The 18,234-nt window shown below is 52.0% G+C and overlaps 1 protein-coding gene across 2 annotated transcripts in view; it reads right to left on the bottom strand.

The window, feature by feature from the left end:
* RBM33 (RNA binding motif protein 33) overlaps window positions 1-18,234 on the bottom strand; it is a 127,886-nt gene that overhangs the window by 14,523 nt on the left and 95,129 nt on the right. Inside the window, exons 14-15 of one of the 2 annotated variants that reach the window (XM_044246909.1) lie at window positions 15,785-16,420; window positions 242-451 (exon numbers count right to left, since the gene is read on the bottom strand). In XM_044246909.1, coding sequence (XP_044102844.1) covers window positions 242-451; window positions 15,785-16,420 — 846 coding nt within the window. The remainder of the gene's footprint in view (window positions 1-241; window positions 452-15,784; window positions 16,421-18,234) is intronic. The other variant, XM_044246910.1, reaches the window with a different exon arrangement.

Here is an 18,234-nt window from a genome sequence, read left to right as displayed (position 1 = left end):
CCGGCTGTGCGGCCTCTCCCTGACATGTCCCATTACAAAGTCAGGAGAGGGAAGTCCTTTTATGAACACACAGCCTCCGAAGCCAGAACAAAAGAGACTACCGTCCATTTAGAAGTTTACTCGAGCCCTCCTAGTGCGCGCGGCCCTGCTATGGGAGAATTGTCCGCACGCCGACCGCGACCACCAGGAGCAGGAGGACAGCCCCGCGTCGGCGGCACTCGGCCCAGCTAACAGGCAGTACCTTCTTGGCCGGATGAACTCCCGGGATGCTCTTGATGCCCGGAGGGCCGGCCGAGTGCACGTGGGACCCCACTGGCGGGTGCTGGGGCTGCTGAAGGGCCCCCTTGGTCAGCGTCACCTTGCGGGCGGGCTGCTGTCTCACTTCTGGGGGCTGTGGGAGCCGCTGGGGCTGGCCCTCAGGGTGAAAAAAGCCGTCGCTCTCTCCTCCCTGCTGAAACAAGGCAGCGTGCTGGTCAGTACCCGCGTGGCCGGGCGGGCGGCCTTCCCCAGCCTCAGGGCCCACCGCGGTTAGCCCTCACCCGAGAGCAAGCCGTTTCAAACAAGTGAAAAACCACCTGTCCTTTCACTAGAGCCACTAAGGAAATTTCTCATCTGATGTGCGTGGGTTTTCATCGTACTGGAGAAATTTATACCATGGAGATCTTTAATTACTGTATCTACTCAAGAGGTCTGCAGATTCAGGTACGGGCTGAATTTAGAAATACTTCCTACTCAACCTGCATTTGCCACTTCCAAGAGCATTCTTGCTGAAATCTGACAGTTTGTGGGGCAGTGGTTCCAAACTTTTAATCTGCCTTGCAATGCAAATGGGACTGTCCTCGGGATGAAACTGACTGGCTATGGCCAGAGGGGGCCCTGGGGACGCGGCGTGGAGTCCTGGCCGTCTCCCACACCCTGCCCCCCACTGAGACGCACGGGCCTCCGTCCCCAAGTCTGTGATTTCAGAGGTGGGGCTCGCAGGCCCCATTACAAGCTTCACAAGGATCAGAACCTTTTGAGTTTCACTGACAACCCCTTGTTTCCTGATCTTAAAAATGGCTGTACTTGCTAAAAAGAAAAGGACAGGCCCCAAATGGGGTCACTTAGAGCTCCCAAACCGAGGCTTGCGGAAGAGCCAACCTGCCAGAAACAGGAAGTCTTCCATCAGCACTCAATAGCGGGCCACAGGCCCTGTCTCATCTCCGCAGGTCCTCCACGTTCCCCTAACAGAGAGCCACCTGCCTGAACCCATGCTTTTCTTCTGCCAGTCGAGTTCGTGCCTGTCCTTGTTCTCCAGCGGTCTCCCGCTCTGTGCCTCCTGGGACGCCGCCAATTCACAACCCTTCAACGTGGTCCCGCTGGGATTTTGGCCCTGAGCACACTCAAGCTGCACTATCTGCGTTCACGACACCACCTGGCAGCACAGAACACCTCTCTGGACGGCGTCTGTGGGCTGCCTTCCGTGTGAAGCAGAGCAGCCGGGGCCAGGAAAGAAAGTGCGGACAGAGGAGCGTGCGCTCTAGCCCTGCTAAACCACGTGGCCTGAGCAGAGCCGGAGGCCGATGTGCCGGGAGGCCCCACGCCTCCGCACCGGCGCTGCGAGCCCAGCCCCTGCCTGCTCGGGCTCCAGTGTTTCCACACGGGGCTGCGGGAATGAGCTCAGCGGCGGCCCCTGTACTCGGTGCCTCTCGCGCCTCTACACTGATCTGTTAGAGACAGTTTAGTGGAACAGTGAAGGGACAGGGGCTGCAGTAAGACAGGTGTAGGTAAGATTTGTGTAAAAAAAAAACTGCCCGAAGTAATTGGGACCCGAGAGAAACGGGATTAAAACTGTCACCTGTGGCAGGGCTTTTGGCCAGGGCAGCATGAAAAGGAGGGCAAATCTCTCCAACCTCCCCCCCCCCGCCAACAGTAAGTACCTACGTGACAAAGCCACCCAGAACACGCATTTCAGGTCTCTGGGAGTCGAAGTGAAAGGAGTCGCAAACTCGTACCTACTCCTGAGACCTGGCCAGCAGGGCAGCCACAGGGAGTGGTAGGTTGGGGGCTGCCCACCAGGCCGTCAGCCGGGGACCTTTCTGGAACAAGAGCAGACACACTGGGAAATCCTGGAGATCAAGGAACTCCTGAAGGCCTAGGTGAGTGCTGAGGGCGCCAGGGAGCCAGGGGGGCTCCCGCAGGTAGGGGGCAGTGGGAAGGAGGAGCTGCGGTGGGCGCTACGAGCCTGCGCCCCCACTCACACACCACTGGACAGTGTCTTCCTGAATGACTGGCCGACCAACAAGCTATGTAGCAACAGGGTCAACCCCTGGGAAGCCAGACTAAGAAATGAAGAATAAAAAAACTCACCAAAATATATTCTGAACTGAATAAAAATACAACATCGAAACTGAGGGGATGCAAGTTAAGAGTTACATCAAAAAAGAAAAGAAATCTGAAATCAGTAACCTGAGCTTTTATCTCAAGAGGCTAGAGGAAAAAAGGAAATCAAACTCAAGAGACGAGGAAGGAAATGATAAGATGGCAGCAAAAAGCAATGACACAGGAAAAAGAAAAACAATAGACCAAAAAAAGAAAAAAAATCAATGAAACCAGAAGTTGCATTTCTGAGATCAAAAAAACCGATGACCTGTAACTAAACTGATCAAGAAAAAGGAAGAGAGGGTACAAATGACCAAAATCAGAAACAAGAGAGCAGGCATCACTACAGGCCCTACCGCAATGAAAAACGATGCCATGAACAACTTTATACCAACAAGTCAGTCCACTGAGGTGAAACGGACAGACTCCGAGAGAAATGTAAAACATCCAATCAATTCAAGAGTAAAGAGAAAATCTGAAAATATGAGAAGATACTGAATTGGTAATGGAAAACCTCCTGCAAAGAAAAACCACTGTGTCAGGAAGAAGACAGCCAATCTCAGAAGCCTCCTTCAGAGAAGAGAGGAGGAGGAACCTTCCCAGTCCCCCGTGAGGCCGGCATGACCCACACATAAGCAATGAAGAAGCCGCCAAAGCACCCCCACCAACGTATGTGAAGACCCCCCAAAACAGCAGCAGCGTGACTCAACTACACAGAAAAGGGACCACGCCCCATGCCCACACAGCAGGCCCCAGGAACGCAAGGCTGGCCTGGACACCGGAAATCCTAAGGACTCGAGGGGGCTAAGTCAGCTGCCTGGGAGCCTACCCGGCGAGGGGAAGTCTACAGGTTCCGGAGCATCCGCTATCCCACAAGCACCTACAGAAACCGGAGTCTAGACCCCATCATTCTGTGTTGCTCACCAAACCGAAATTTCTTGTATGTATCCAAGATACTAAGATTGTCTACTGAATGGATCAATAAATAGCGATTCATACTTTTAAAATCAGAAGTTCTCAATGTGCTAGAAAAAAGACGGTACTATCAGGACCTCGAGTTACAGCCACTGCCCATCAGCACACAGGTGTTCCCTCAAAGTCACTGTGACATGGCACAGGCCACCTTCCAAGGCAGCGGCACTGTCTGATGCGCCACATGGCTATGCATAATCCGCTGGAACGGCGTCCATGTATGTGATGGACAAAGACCACGAATACGGTCATCGCTTATTTCTTTAGTAAGCCAAAACTAAACACGTGATCTACACAGTGAACTTGAACTTAAAAAGAAGAGATTGCACCAAGGGAAGATACTGTAACTTGCCTTCCTTGAGGCAGCCGATGTCACCGTGTACACCTATTTGGATGATAAAATCAACACGGGTGACCTGATGGTTTCTGAACTGGGAACGGAACTGAGAGCATAACATTCAGTCAAGAAACACTCCAAATAATAAAAATTCTCTTCGTTGTTATATTAGGCAAGAGACCGGTGGTAATTTACTCTGTGAAGAGGAGATGTTAATGTCAGATAAAAACCCTGAAAAACAAAGTTATGGGGGCACCTGGGTGGCTCAGTGGGTTAAAGCCTCTGCCTTCGGCTCAGGTCATGATCTCAGGGTCCTGGGATCGAGTCCCGCATCGGGCTCTCTGCTCGGCAGGGAGCCTGCTTCCCTCTCTCTCTCTCTGCCTGCCTCTCTGCCTACTCGTGATTTCTCACTCTGTCAGATAAAGAAGTAAAATCTTTACAAAAAAAAATTTAAAAAAAAAGTTATGAACTTTCATTTTCCTTCCAAGAAAAGTTTATTTTTTAAAGTAGGCTTGATTCCCAAAGTTTAGGAAAAACAGGTACCACAAAAAGCATCTTCTTTCCTCATTGGTCAAGAGAAAAACTTAACTCTCGTTATGCAGAGTGGAGTGCGAAAGCTTGTGACACCAAGAAAGCGTCCTAGTCATGGTGTAAAGGTTTTCTAAGAAATCCCCTGGAAAGACCCGATGAGGACACCGTTTCTTTGGATGTGCACCCCATCTCCTACCGCTCTGGCCCCACGGCACAATCCCTGGGCCATGCGGTCTCTGGGTCCCCCTCCCCCCCACCCCCCGCCCGCTCTCTTCCCCCACCACGAAGCGCTACTCGGAAGGGGAGCCCCACGGGAGGCCTCGGTCCCCACAGCACCGTCAGAAGAGAAAACAGAGCAGGTAGGTGTCACTTGTTGAGGCAACAACGCACACGGAAAGGGCGACGTTTCAGGGGGATCATTGAGCAGGGATCACGACTGCCTAGCTTTCAGGAAAAACCGTTCCCATCTGTGGTTTACTGGAAGTGGGAGGCGGCGCTCGGGAAGCCCTGGACTGGCTCATGGTCGGGGCCATTCTCTACACCTTCTGTGGCTGTAGATGACGTCATGAAGTCTGCAACAGAAACTTCGCAGGCACTCCTAGGACCCCGAGCACCGCGAGTTTCGGTGTAATGAACACGTCCACCGTCAGGAGGGCGGGTGGAGCTAACGTTTCTGGACCGTCCGCAATGTGGCAAGCAGTGTACTGGGTTCTGAACAGACATCATTTTCCTTCGAGGTAAATACTATTATCTTCATTGTACAAGTGAAAAACCTGATCCCCCTGGTCACGCGGTACCAGTGGGGACCTCCTGTTGTCTGCAGTCGGACGCTGCTTCCCAGGGGAGGACTGTAACTGAAGAGAATCATTTTTAGCAAAAGTTGAAACAAAAAAGACTAGCTTTCCTGCAAGTGCATGAAGGGTCACTCTAACGACACGTGTGTGTTGTTCTAAACCACACAGCTGAGCGCTCAGGGCTTACATAGAAGCTATTCCATTTTGTAAGAGAAATGGAGAGGTTTCCTTGTTTCAACGGCAAGAACTAGGAGTCTCTTTCAAATCAGCACAATGACAAGCTAATTCTTCCGTTCCAGAATTATTCCAGTCAGCACGTGGGGAGTCACCAATGCGTTCATGACCGGGCTCTGGGCGGGCACGTACTGCGAACACCCGCGCGCACACGCAGACCCAGACGGCGGGCAAGGAGCGTGCGCACACGCACCTAGAGCCTTCGGCAACTCCTACAAACAGTCACGGCGCCGACACAGATCCTGAAATCGTTAGGACTTCGCTATGCACATTTGAACATAGCGCTGACCTCAAATGAGGAACTTCAGAAACCCGCCGATGGAAACGTAAGGAATAACCGGTCGCCTGTGGATGGGAAATGATGTCTTCTTGCCAACAAGAGCGCTGTGGAAGCCCACCTCTGTAGGGGAGCCGGCTCCCGCTCCCGCTCCCGCTCCTTGCACAGCAGTGGGTGTAGAGATTTTAAGAGTCTGCCATCTCCTCTAAACACAGATGAGGTGAAAAAGTTCAGCCCGTCTTAGACCAAGCCAGAAGATTCTGCTGGTTGTCTTCACAAACGATTCTTAGTGAACACCGTAAAACTGTCTGTTCCGAGGAGTTTCTCTTTTTTAGATAAAAGGGGCACCACCTGAATTAAGTTAGCCTGGGGGAACACTTTCTATCAGCTTAATCATGACCAAAAATGAGGTTTGTAGCCACCAACATGAGCAGGACAAATTTATTTATAACAAACGGTTTAAATGCACAGATAAACATGCCCGTCGATACTGTCAGGCCTTCTCGCAATTTGACAGATCAAATCTTATTTTCATTCCTAAACCCCATGAAGTGGTATCACTGACTTGCATTCGCTGGTGAGCAAATTGATTAATCCCTCGCTATAGAAATCTCAACTCTTGATTACACCTATCAGACCTTAAGCAGCATTATTCTAGACTGACAACACTTGACAAATTCCCCAACCATTTTTCTCAGCTTTTGTGGCCCTGCTAGCTTGTATTAACCCTGATGAAAAATTAATTTCCCTTATCTTCTTCTAAACCCCAAAATCCAAATCCGCCAAACTGGCAACTCTTTCTGTAAAGGTATTATGAAAACCTCTAAAAGATTAATTGCATGTCTTCAGGTGACATTAAATTAATTTCTGTACTCATGACAGACATTTGATACTCCGCACTGAGAGGACAGATAACATTGTCAGGACACACACAAGGACAGTGGTTAGGGTCCCAGGGCAGCCTCTTATGAATCCCCCTTCCGATAAGGCCCACCTCACTGTCACGGCAGTGCCGCTGATCCCGCAGCCCGCAGGCCGCACGGAACGGGTTTCTATTAACTGCAACAATGCTGGGCCTCGCCCTGTAATCTTCAGAAAGCTCACTCCGAACCTGGACAATAAATGATACGCATGCTACGTGAAGTTTCCAAATATAAATACATGTAAGACTATTTTGTCTTTGAAGACTACTCTTTAAAGAAGAAAAGGTAAAATAAACAGGCTAAGGTTTTTTCCAGGTTCCTAGATCGATTTCCTAAGGAAACTGTTAGAACAGGACAGGAGGGGACTCCTTTACATTCGCTGACTCTCTGCCATCAGTCACCCTCACGCGTAGCGAGCGTGCAGAACATGTACCCGGCGTAAGTCTTCGGTGCTTCCCCAAAAATTTCAAAACTGGGCCCACATGGAGTGAAGTGCAGCAAAACCCCTGACGTCAAGGAGACCAGGGCACACAGCGCCTGCTCACGCCTGGGCGCGCTGACGGGCTCGGACGCCGGACCGGACAGCACGGCTCGTGCCCAGCCCCCGCCCGCCGCTCGCGCTCCCGATTCTTCCTTCCCGAGACGAGTCAGGTGTGAGGAAATCTCTGGAAGACAAAATCCACTGGACTTTGGAGGAATAAAACGAGCCTCTGGTAGCCGGAGGAAGGACCTCCTGCCCCCGACTCTTCCACGGCTCTCACCCCAATGGGCTCCGCTGGAAAGGAAACGGAAGCGGAGGCTGAAACTCGGTGGGGCGGCGGCACGCCGGGACCCTCGAGGCAGCAGGGCTCCTGTAGACTCGGGCTCTTCCAGCTGAGCCCCCCACTTGGGTGGGGCTCCAGGCCAGGGAGAGAAGTTTCCAGCGTGCCCTTGCCGAGCAGCCTGGAAGAAGCTGCTTCCCTGCGGAGGTACCATGACTCCTATCCTTGGCAGGTACTGGAAGTCAGGAGAGAGAAGTTACCCAAGACCCTGGAGAAGGATTTCCTCCTCTGCTGGGGAGAATGAGTTACCACATCCTGTCTCCTAAATATACATGAATTATTTCTGATTTAAGCACTTGTGTTACTCCCTAATATCATACCCCTAAAAAACCAAAAATTAACGTAGACAGATTGAGTCATTACAACCGATTTCTGTCCTCTAATGAACAACTGCTGATTTTGCCCAAATTTAGAAGCCACGTGTTTAAGAATGCTCAAAAAGTCCTTTCTCTGAAAGCTACTAATTCTGTCCACTAAAGCACTTCAAAGCTCTTAAAAACTTTATATACAATAGCTTCAGCTCCAAAAGAAGTTTCTGGAATACACGTATTCTCAAAGACGTGACTAATCAGAATTCAGGCCCAGGTCTCTTCCTCTCTTCCGCTAGTTGCCTTCAGGCCCTCTTGCTGCTCGTGACCACCCGGCACGGGGAAAGGACCCCGCAGCCAACGAGGCCCACCTCCACCCCTCCACCAACCGCGCCCCTACCGGAGAGGGAAGGAGCCCGCGAGGCAAGGGTCTGGGCTCACCCTCGCCCCGGCCCTCCTGGCTCCCCACCTGGGTTAAAGCAGTTTACACTCGTCTGCCGCCCCCATCCCCCCTCCACAGCAGCTCTGTCCCCCCACCCAGTCCCACCCAACTCACTCCTTCTGGTCCTTGAGTGTGGGCTCAGCTCCCACGGACAGCCTGACCCCGCCCGAGCTTCTGCCAGAAATCCATCGAGTCAGTGCCCTCTGCACCGGTAAGGCAGCTCAGCCCAGGTCACAGGGTCACCCCCACAGCATGGGACGCGCTCTGCCTTGGCCCGGGTCTCCGCACGAGATGTCCTCACACCTACCCACCATTCCACCCAACCCAAAAAGTGCCAAACCGTATGTACGATATAATCCCATTCTGTACGCCGAATGGAGGAGGAGTCTGCGAGGGAACCACAAATGTTAGCGTGAAAAGACGAGCAGGAGAATTAATAACAAGAATTAACGCTATTTACCCCCATTTTGCTAACTGGTGCTACCCAAATGCCTACAACAGCCACTTTAACAACCAGAAGCACTCATGGAAAACACACTGCTGTAATTCCTGCTTTGGTACTTCACCAAAGAAATCACCCACAATGTCCAGATTTTTAAAGGGAAAAGATACTTTCTTAATTATTTCAACAAATGCTTTTTTAAACACCGGTAATGTTCTTAAAACTGTCCTCAACCGTGGACACAAAAAGTGAACAGAAGTGCGAGCCCGGCCTCAGTCAGGAGCCGCGAGCAGGGGACAGCTCCGAGAGCCCGCGGCCACGCACGGCAGGTGGCAAGCGCCAGGCAGGTAGCCAGCCGGCCAGAGGCAGGAAACGGGCCACAGCCGGAGAGCGGGAGGCAGTGAAGGTGACCAATCCCATCCCTACCTTCTACGCGGAGCAGTTGTAACTCCTCCTCAAACCAGGAGTCCCCAAAGGGTGGCAGAGGGCTCCAGGATGAACACTTCTACATCTAAAGCCAACGCACAGTTGTGCCTATGACTTTCTGTATATTAACACTAAAGGCAGAGCCTCAGGAAAAAAAAAAAACCAGCAAGTCAGGTCTAATTTAGAAATATACTTCTAAAAAACAAGGTTCAAACACTAGCCCTCATCTCTCTGCTGAAACTTTCCAACGGCTCTCCTGGATCTGATGATCAAGATTTGAGCTCGAGGCCATAAAACAGCCCATAACAGGCCATCTCCAGGCCGACGTGCTTTCTGCACTCTGGTCAAACTGCCCTTCCTACAGTGAGATCACGGGCCATGACCTCCCTGCCCCAGGACCGTCGTCAGTGCCCTCCCCAGCCACCTGGAAGGCTCTTCCCTTTCCCCTGACCTCCTGGCTTCCCCCAGGCAGTTCCTCCCCTTCTCGCAAAGTCCCTTCATGGGGTCTCCCTTCCTGCGCCCAGCAGCACCCATCAGGGGCGCTTTACCTGCAGGCAGGAGGCCGCCGCCGCCCGCACAGCACCTCACCTAGGCTGCAGGAGCGGCTCCTATGCCCTGACGCGCTCCCAGCAGTCCTGACCGCCAGCGCCGGCACCAGGGTAGGAGCCCCCGGCCATGAGTGACTGAGGAAGGGGCCTCCCAGCCACGGCTGCCAAAGCCCTGCGGACACGCACAGCAAACAGAACAAAATGCAGAACTCCAACCGGGGCCACTGCACCTGCCAACTCCGCTGGGCTCCTGCCGTGGCTCGGCTGCCTCCTTGTCCGCCAATACCCACGTTTTTAACGTTTGAACAGTGACGTTACCTTCTCTCTGAATTGCCACACAAGAACAATCCAAAAAGTGAACTCAGTACAGCAAAAGAGTCTGTTTTAGTCACGTCAGTGGCTGTTTCAAGAAACGCAGCGGACAACGGCATCTCCTCTTGATTCATCTGCCTCTGGAACTCACCGTGACGGGCTGGGCGTGGGCGGACAGGGCCCAGAGCCACGGCGCTCAGAGAGCGCGCCCGGCGCCCAGCTCTCCACCCCGCAGAGGCGGGCCTGACCCCGGAGCTGAGCGGACCAAGTCCGGCGTGAGCCCCATCACCGTCCTGCACCAGATTTCAGGCTGTGTTCAAAGAGCGACGGAGACACACCAACAAACACAGAGCCAGCCTGAAGGGGCTCCCACTGGCCCATCTGGGACAATCAAAACTCAAAACCGACAACGGGAACCGTTCACGGGATAAAGCGAGAATCCGTAAGCTCAGACCGCTGGGAACGCATGAGCCCTAAGTCCGCGAGCAAAGACGAAGCGATCAGAGTAAGCACACAGAGTGAGTGCGGACACCGTAAAAATATCGGGGCTGACTAAAAACAGTGAAAATCTGACAAGAAATGATACATTTCTGTAGTCTCCAAGTACCTTCCCATAAATCCCGTACCGATCACAGAGAGCGGGACCGCAGCCCTATGGACAGAGACCTGCAAACACCTCCTCGCTCACGTGATCCAAGTTACCAACACGGGACAAACGTGTCAGGAGCCTCCAGACAGGAGCCACCGTGGACACAACGTCCTTCTACGGGGCTCCTGCCCAAAGCACATCACCTGAAACAGCATCAGAAAAAGTAAGACAAACCGAAATTCAAGGACATCTGACAAGGTCATCGGCCTCCCCTCTTTAAAAAAGTCAAGGTCAAAACACACAAAGGCCAAGCTGCTACCCCAAAGTCATGGGGACCTTAAACAGCACATGCCCTTGAGCGGGCTGGGACTGAGGCTCTGCTCTGGGAGAGCCATGCCGGGGGCGAGCTGCGCTGTGTCGATGCTACGTCTCCCGAGTTCTGAGGAGCGTCCCCGCGGATGGCACGAGGAGAGTCGCCGCGGAGGAGAGATGCGGAGAGGCTGCGACGGACTCCCGGGCAGTGACCGAGCTGCGCGGTGTGGGGCGGGCAGAGGGAGACGGCGGCAACGCAACCGGGCAAAACAAAGTGGGGGGGGCAGGAGGTCCTTATCCTGTTTTTGCAGCTTCTCTTCGACCGAAATTACATCAAAATAAAACGTCCTGCACCAAACACAGAGCAATCAGGTATGTGCGTGTTCCCTCTTCTAGCACATCCTAAACCAAGTGTGAGAAGGACCTGGGAGCGGGGGAGGGCAGGAACTACGGATGCATCCGACCCCCGAGCAAGCGCACACGCACAGATACGCTGGGACCTTCTGCGAGCAGCACTTGACAGCCTTTTAAAGATAAAATACAAGAGGATCGCAACTGGACAGCTGGCTTTCCTGCTGCGGCATTCTGGCTTCTCCCATTTCTCTGTGTGGCCAACAGAACAAAGGACTGTTTACTGAATTTGCTGCCAAATTCTTAAAATTTTTATTACCTCCATTAGAATAAAGCCGCTGAATTCAGAGTTTGCTTCCGTCTTCCTCAGGAGCTCCAGAAACTGCTGCTCTGACTAGGCCTGCTCCTCCCTGGGGCGGCCTGCCAGAGCCGCTCCTCGCACCTGCCCCTGCCTGGGACCCTCGCCGCCGGCCTGGGGGAGCCGCCGTTTCCAGAGGACACCGGGGCCCACGGGGGCCACGAAGGAAGGTTCCCTGAAGCCACGATCCCACGCGCCCTAGCCCAGACCCAGAGCCGGCGTCCGGGCGCGAGTCCTCCGTGCGGGGGCTCCTCCGCGGCGTGCTGGCGAAGGGCGCTGGGTGACGGCAGTGAGCTCCCCCTGAGGGAACACCTCCTATTTTCATGTTTTTACCTGAGGAGTTTTCCTGGATTACGTATTGGTTATAAACAAAACTATGTAAAAAGACTCTTTTGGTTTCTGAAAACTAAATACTTTAAGTATCTTTCTGAGACCTGAGCAGGCGAATTTTTCCCCATATGACATAATAAAGAACCATCCCATCAAATACGGCTCTTTAGGTAGATGACTGATGCATGAGTAACCCTCGGGAAGGCGTAAGAAATCCTGGAACATTCAACAATATCCAACACTTCACAAACCACCGCTCGACACACGCTCCCTCCTTTGGTAATCTTACCTAGTGAAGCCAGACCACAAACTCTGAGCGGGAAAACTAAAATCCACATATATGACGATGAGTCTCCCAACACAGGTCTCTTCAAACAGCAAGTTCCCCTCGTTTTCACCGCAGTGTTTTCTATACAAAATGTGACCTCACTGGACCACACAGGAGCGCTCGCAGGTTCATTCAGAGCGCACGGCAAGTTCCGGCCGCACAGAGCCCGGCTACCCCGTCCCTCGCTCCACCGGGCCAGAGGTCAGGGCCCCCGTGCTTACCCCCATGTTCAAGTTCTAGAACAGGAATGAAGGAAACCCGGCCACACTCCAGTCCTGCAGCCACACCGCTGCTGCTATGCACCCGTCACGACCCTTTCCTCCACCTTCGGAAACCTCAACACTGTCCAGGCGGTCGCTACCACCTGGGGATGGCCAGCAAAGTGGCAGCTCATCACCCCCGCATGGGAGAAGCCCCGGCCTAAACTTGTCTGCATCAACGCTGCTACGGACTCCCTGGGAACAGCAGGGTATCAACCCTGACCAAGAGTTAGGGAACACCTCGGAACAAGGCAGCAGGCAAACCACCGTTACAAACACAAATCCCGAGAACCTTAGCCCTGGCCACCAGCAGCTGCGTGGCCCCGAGCTACTCACACGACATCTCCAGGACCAATGTCCTCCCCCTTCCGGCGGGCACGCAGGCCGCCCCGTGCACGCGCTCCTGCGGGGCCTCAGCAGCGTCGGAGAAGCGAGCAGCAAGCACACGTGCGCGGGCGCCTTCCGCACGCCGGACGCGCCTTCACGCACTCCCGCGGCCACTTCACGACCCAGAGACTGGGGTCAGAGAAAGGAAGTGACACGCACCCACCCAGACGCGGGTCCTCCTCTCGGACAGCCACTCGGTTCCCACCGTGTCGCGCCGCCGCAGACGGAGGGACGGAAGCGCTCTGTCTGGGCGAGGGAGCGCTTCCACCGCTACCTTTCGTGGAAGGGCATCTCCCAAGGACCCGTGACCAAGGAGATGCCAACAGAGAGCCCCGGTGAGGGCAAAGAACCACTCTCCGGGCTTTACCACGCCACTCGCTGCCGTGACTGTGAGAGCGTATACCCACAAAGAATTTTTATTAAATTCTTTTTGAAAACGCTTCCTACACCCGGGATGTATTAGCCATAACAAAGAGAAACAATATAAAAGGACGAGAAATTCTCTTGTGATTAGGGTGAATTAAAATCACTTTAAAAATAAAATAATAAAACACCAAAAAACAACTACTGTTTTAAGACTCGGCTCTTTCACATTTTAAAAAACCCAATTTAATAAAACCCACAGATCATTTGATTATAAATAATGAAATACGGAAAATAACAAAAGAGAACGCTGTATTGATTCACAATCGCCTCACAGGCACACCCGGAGAATGCAAATTGAGTTTTAAGGCATTTCCAATTTGTACATCAGAATAAGCGTTCGGAGACATTTCTGCTTTGCTAAGCATCCGATGGACACCGAGCTGAACCGTGGCCTCCACCGGGCCACCTTCTAGCAGGACACTATGCGGACACTATGCACCGCCGTCGTCCTGTGTCCTCTCTAGAGACCAAGCAATGAACTAGACGGGGCCGCGACGGACGGAAAGGATAATGTAACTGCATCTACTTGCGGCCAGTTTAGGTCAGTAAAAAGCAAAGGAAATAAACTGACCCTCTCCATAGAAAACCTTATAAGGACAATATCCCGCACCTCTGCACTAACGGGATGTAGAGAAGTCCAGGCCTCACGACAAGATACATGAACATGAACAGACGACGAGATGCTGTTATTCCGTAAGTAATTGTAAGCCTGAAACGCATAAATACTGCTCTGCACGGGTGTGATGTGCTAAGCCTGTCAAAGCCTTACCAGGGTGCCGGCTGAGCCCCAGGCATACACCATGGCCTGCGGAGAAAAGAGGGAGGCCCGCAGGGGTGGAGACGAGAGTCAGGAGAAATGGGAGCTGACCCAGCACCTAACGAAATGGAATGGTTTCCTTTTTGCGTCACCTGCACAGTTACGAATATGTTCTCTTAAGAATAGTTCTACCCACACAAAAAGACCCAAGGCCTCTTGGGAAATACCATTTTTTTCTGGTTCAGAGACAGACACACAGAGATACTGATCCCCCAATAAGTTGAAGGTTGCCAACATGCCACTGCAGGACTTGCTGGAATAAATCCTAAGACACAGAACATGGTGGTTAGATGACTTAACAATTACAAAGAGATAAAAAGTTATTCCACATTTTGTCAAGTAGCTATTTTCGCACCGCAGGTCCTCTGTTGTTCCTCTGGGTACTGTATAAGTGGACAGCAGGATTCTGGAATACAGTCTTACAAAATATACATTTTTCCCCCACTGGAGAAAAAAACCAAAAATTTAAGTAGATAAATTCTTTTAAAGGAGAAGCATTTATTAGTGTGAAAGCTGCTCTCAGAGTACAGCAGACCCCGGACGTCCCAGCCCACGAGAGCCCCTCACTTCACACGAGCCACACTGCACACAACACCAACCACGAATGTCACGGGAAAAGGCTTCCTCCACCATGGCCCCGCGGCCCCAAGTCCTCTCCTCCTAAGTTTTTAACTCAAGCAAAAAAATGAGACAGTGACAAAGTCTGCCTAAAATAAGGTCAAAACAGAAGACCACAGATACCGTGAAACTGCTTCCTGCTTAGGTCTTGCCTGAAGAAAACAAAGTCATACGATGATTCAACAAGCTAGCGTGATAGAGGCCATCTGCTTATCCACACTCTGAATCACAATGAACAGCTCTGAAGAAACAGCTCAGGGTCTGTTGAAGATGGAACCTCCAGATCATACTACTCTATCAAAATGTTTCTCATGGCACGTGAAATGCTCACACCTTCAGTCTACAGACCTAGAAATAAAAGATAAAACTGAACTCCTTAAACGAGGAGCGATGAACTGTCCCTCGGGTGTCGCTGGCCCACTCTGAGGGCCTGCGTCTGCGGTCCTGGCCTTCCTTCCTCCGTGCACAGCACAGATGGCACGCAAGGGGCAGCACCGTCCTGACGCAGACCGCAGGGTGCCCCACCGTCGACACAGGACAAACAAGTCCCCTCCCGCAAGCGGGTCAAGAGCACGTGGCACGGTCAGGACGGATGCTACAGAGCACTGTCTGACCGAGAGCCTTCTGCAGGGCGATCTGTCTGCGGCAACTGTGTCTATTCTGAGTACAGAGCTCATCTGAATCGCCATGGCTGTGCCTCACTGAGAATGATCTAGAAGCGGCACCGCCCAAAAGGAAAGAAAGAAAGGAAGGAGGCGCGCTCTCCTTCTGCACGCATGTGGTAAGACTGTACAGGACACGTGACTACGGATTCGGCTAATCCTTTTGGTCTTCACAAGGGCAGGGATTAGCGTGAGAAGAGAAGACGGGACCGGCCCCTGAAACACCGCCGCGCTGCCCCCCGGGTGCTCCCTGGACCTACAGCTGCACGCAACAGATTGTTCTCTTGGTAAAGGAAATTTTATTTTTAAAACACACCTGATGGTTCTATCACAAATTATCTACAAAAATAAGCTAAAAGTGAGAAACACCTAATTTGGGGACTGTCCCACTGGTCTTTCAGGAAAACTCAAGACAGAGTCTGAAAGACCACGGGTCTCGGCCGGAAGGAGAACCTCCACGGCGACTCTCGTCACCGAGTGCGAGCACGGAGCGGCTGGCCCGCGGGGCCGGAACCGAGGCAGCTCTGACTTCCCTTTCTTCGAAACCCTTCTCTGGGAATTAGGACATTCTGAGGGAAGCACAGATTCCAAGAGGCACCAGTTACCTCGTCAACTTACCCCGCCTGACAACTTAATCACCCTGACCTTGGAGCTGACGTGCGGCCCGTCTCCGCCGCCGCTGTTTGCCCGGTGCATGACAGTCCTTTTCGCGCCGGGCTTGGCGTCCGGGGGCCGGCCCTGCAGGGACGCCACTCGAGCGGTCTGCGAGGGGGGTGGCGGCCCCTCCCCGTCCGCAGGTTTGACCTGCAGGACTTTGTGCTGAGCTGGACTCTGAGGTACGGCTCTGGCCTGTCTCAAGTGTTTCAACGGTTTCATCGGCTGTCCGTGATACTGCATGTTAGCACCCGATGGCACAAAACTGGAGGTTTTGGGCTGAACATGTGCAACAGTGACATCCTGGTTTTTCACGAGAAGTCTGTTTTTCACATTTTGTCTGACCTGTGCACCTGGGAAGGGGAACAGTGGGCTCCCGTTGGCGGGCGACGGGGCGGCGGGCTGCTCCTGCTCGGCCGTGGCCGGGGGGGGCAGGTGGAGCTGCTGCTGCTGGGCCAGCCTCTCCAGCAGCTCCTTCTTCCTCGCGCCCGCCTGCTGCTGCCGACGCAGCTCCTTCTGCTTGAGGATCTCTTCTCGCAGGCGCTTCTGTTCTTCTATCTTCAAGCGATACAGCCTCGTTTCTTCGTCTTCGTCGGGGAACTGCAAGAGAACACACATCTGCTTTACTGCGGAGCAGGCGGCGAAGCCAGCTGAGCCGGGCCGGCGCAGCAGCCCCAGAACGCGCGCCTTCCAAAAACGCTCCGCTCGGGATCGGAAAGAAGCCGTTCAAAATGTGCTTATAGACTTTAAGGATAACTCCTTCCTCTGGGGAGGGAAAAACGATTACACGCAGCTCAAGCTAATTTGGAAAATCTTATCAGAATATTAGAAACTATTGAAATAATGTAAATTTCCACTCATTTACAAGTTTGAAACCAATTAAACTATTCATTTAAGATATCAAAATATGTTTCGAATGGAAACGGCAACAGTAGGGAGACCGTGCTGTCACAGAGGTTTTATCTGGCTCTTCTCTGACGAACCAACAAAAGGTGGGTGTAAATGACCTGAAAGGGCCTGATTAGAACTATTGATTTTTCGTACAGAATTTTCAGCCTGATCTCAAACTCATTTGTCACAGAATAATTGGTTATAATGAACAGCACAAGTCAATCTCTCTGACCTTGAACTCATGCACTCCCCACAGAATCAAAATGCTGCCAATTGCAGTATTGGAATATTAATGGTATGTAAGGAATGCCTTTTACATGCCAGCCCCAAACTATTCTGAAAGTCCACCCAAAAAAAATCTTTGAGAAAGTTCAAGAACTTTCATAAAAAGCACCCCATGAGGAAAGTTTATTAAAGGATAAGCATTTGTTAAGAATTACACTAATTTTCTTTAAAAAAAAAAAAAAAAATCGCAGATGCTCTCATCCAAAGATCCTTTACAAAGAACTTAATAGGATCTGATCTCACTATAATTCAGCCAGGAACAAATAAACCTTAAGAATCAGGAATTAAGACCAAAAGGCAGCTGAGAAGTCCATGGGTGCTCCCAGAACCCACACAAATGGCCAACAGGACAGAGTCAGGCCTCATGAGGACTGGCCTGGCATTTCAGAAGCCACGCCAACCAACTTGGTTATCGACTTTCAAAGTCTAGGATAGATCTGAAATAGCAAATCTATGGTAGATGAAGGCTCAGGGGGGCACCTGGAGAAAGACAACGCTTGTTAAGGGAAGACGGACAGATAGGAGGACGTGGGCAACAGCTCAAAGGTGCAGGCGCCAGAGTTTTCAGGAAGAGGCCGACTGCCAGGGGAGGCGGCAGGTCCGGAGCACCTGCTGTTCGGGCATAGGAGTAATTCACATTCACCAAGCAAGCTCCCCAAGCAATCAAGAAAGCATTAATACACGTTCAAATACACACGAATACACACTTGTACATAGCTTTGTCAACCACATTTACCCAAGCCCAACAAATACAAGACGTCTCACAAAGTAAAATGGGGTCACTCCTGGTCCCAGCACATGCACCCTCACACAGAATGACAAGCAAATACATGAAGACATCCAGCTTACACGACGGCTGCCCGCGAGTCCCACTTCATCCACAGAGCACCTGCTGGGTGCCACCGAGGGCTTCCCCAAACCAGCCGGGGAGAGAGCAGCCCCAGTGGCCCGTGCTGTGCCTAATTAGAGCTCACGCCGCCGCTACCAGAAAATTGAAGGGTCCCGTAACTTCATCTTATACACACGGGGGCGAGCCAAATCAGGTTATACATACAAGGGGCGAGCTATCAGGGCTGTGAGCAGGATAAAATTTTTAGCTAAAATTTCTTTTTATAAACTATCCTAAATCACTTTGTAAATCTACCTAATTTTTTCATATATTGACTTTAAAACCAAAAAACTCACCCTTCTTTTAATATGATCTTAGTTGTTAACACTGTATCTTGACTTTGTATTTA

Source organism: Neovison vison, chromosome 4 (assembly GCF_020171115.1).
Source record: "Neovison vison isolate M4711 chromosome 4, ASM_NN_V1, whole genome shotgun sequence".
Taxonomy (NCBI): domain Eukaryota; kingdom Metazoa; phylum Chordata; class Mammalia; order Carnivora; family Mustelidae; genus Neogale; species Neogale vison.
Note: the sequence above shows the minus strand (reverse complement) of the source record. Positions and strands in the feature narration are given on the sequence as shown.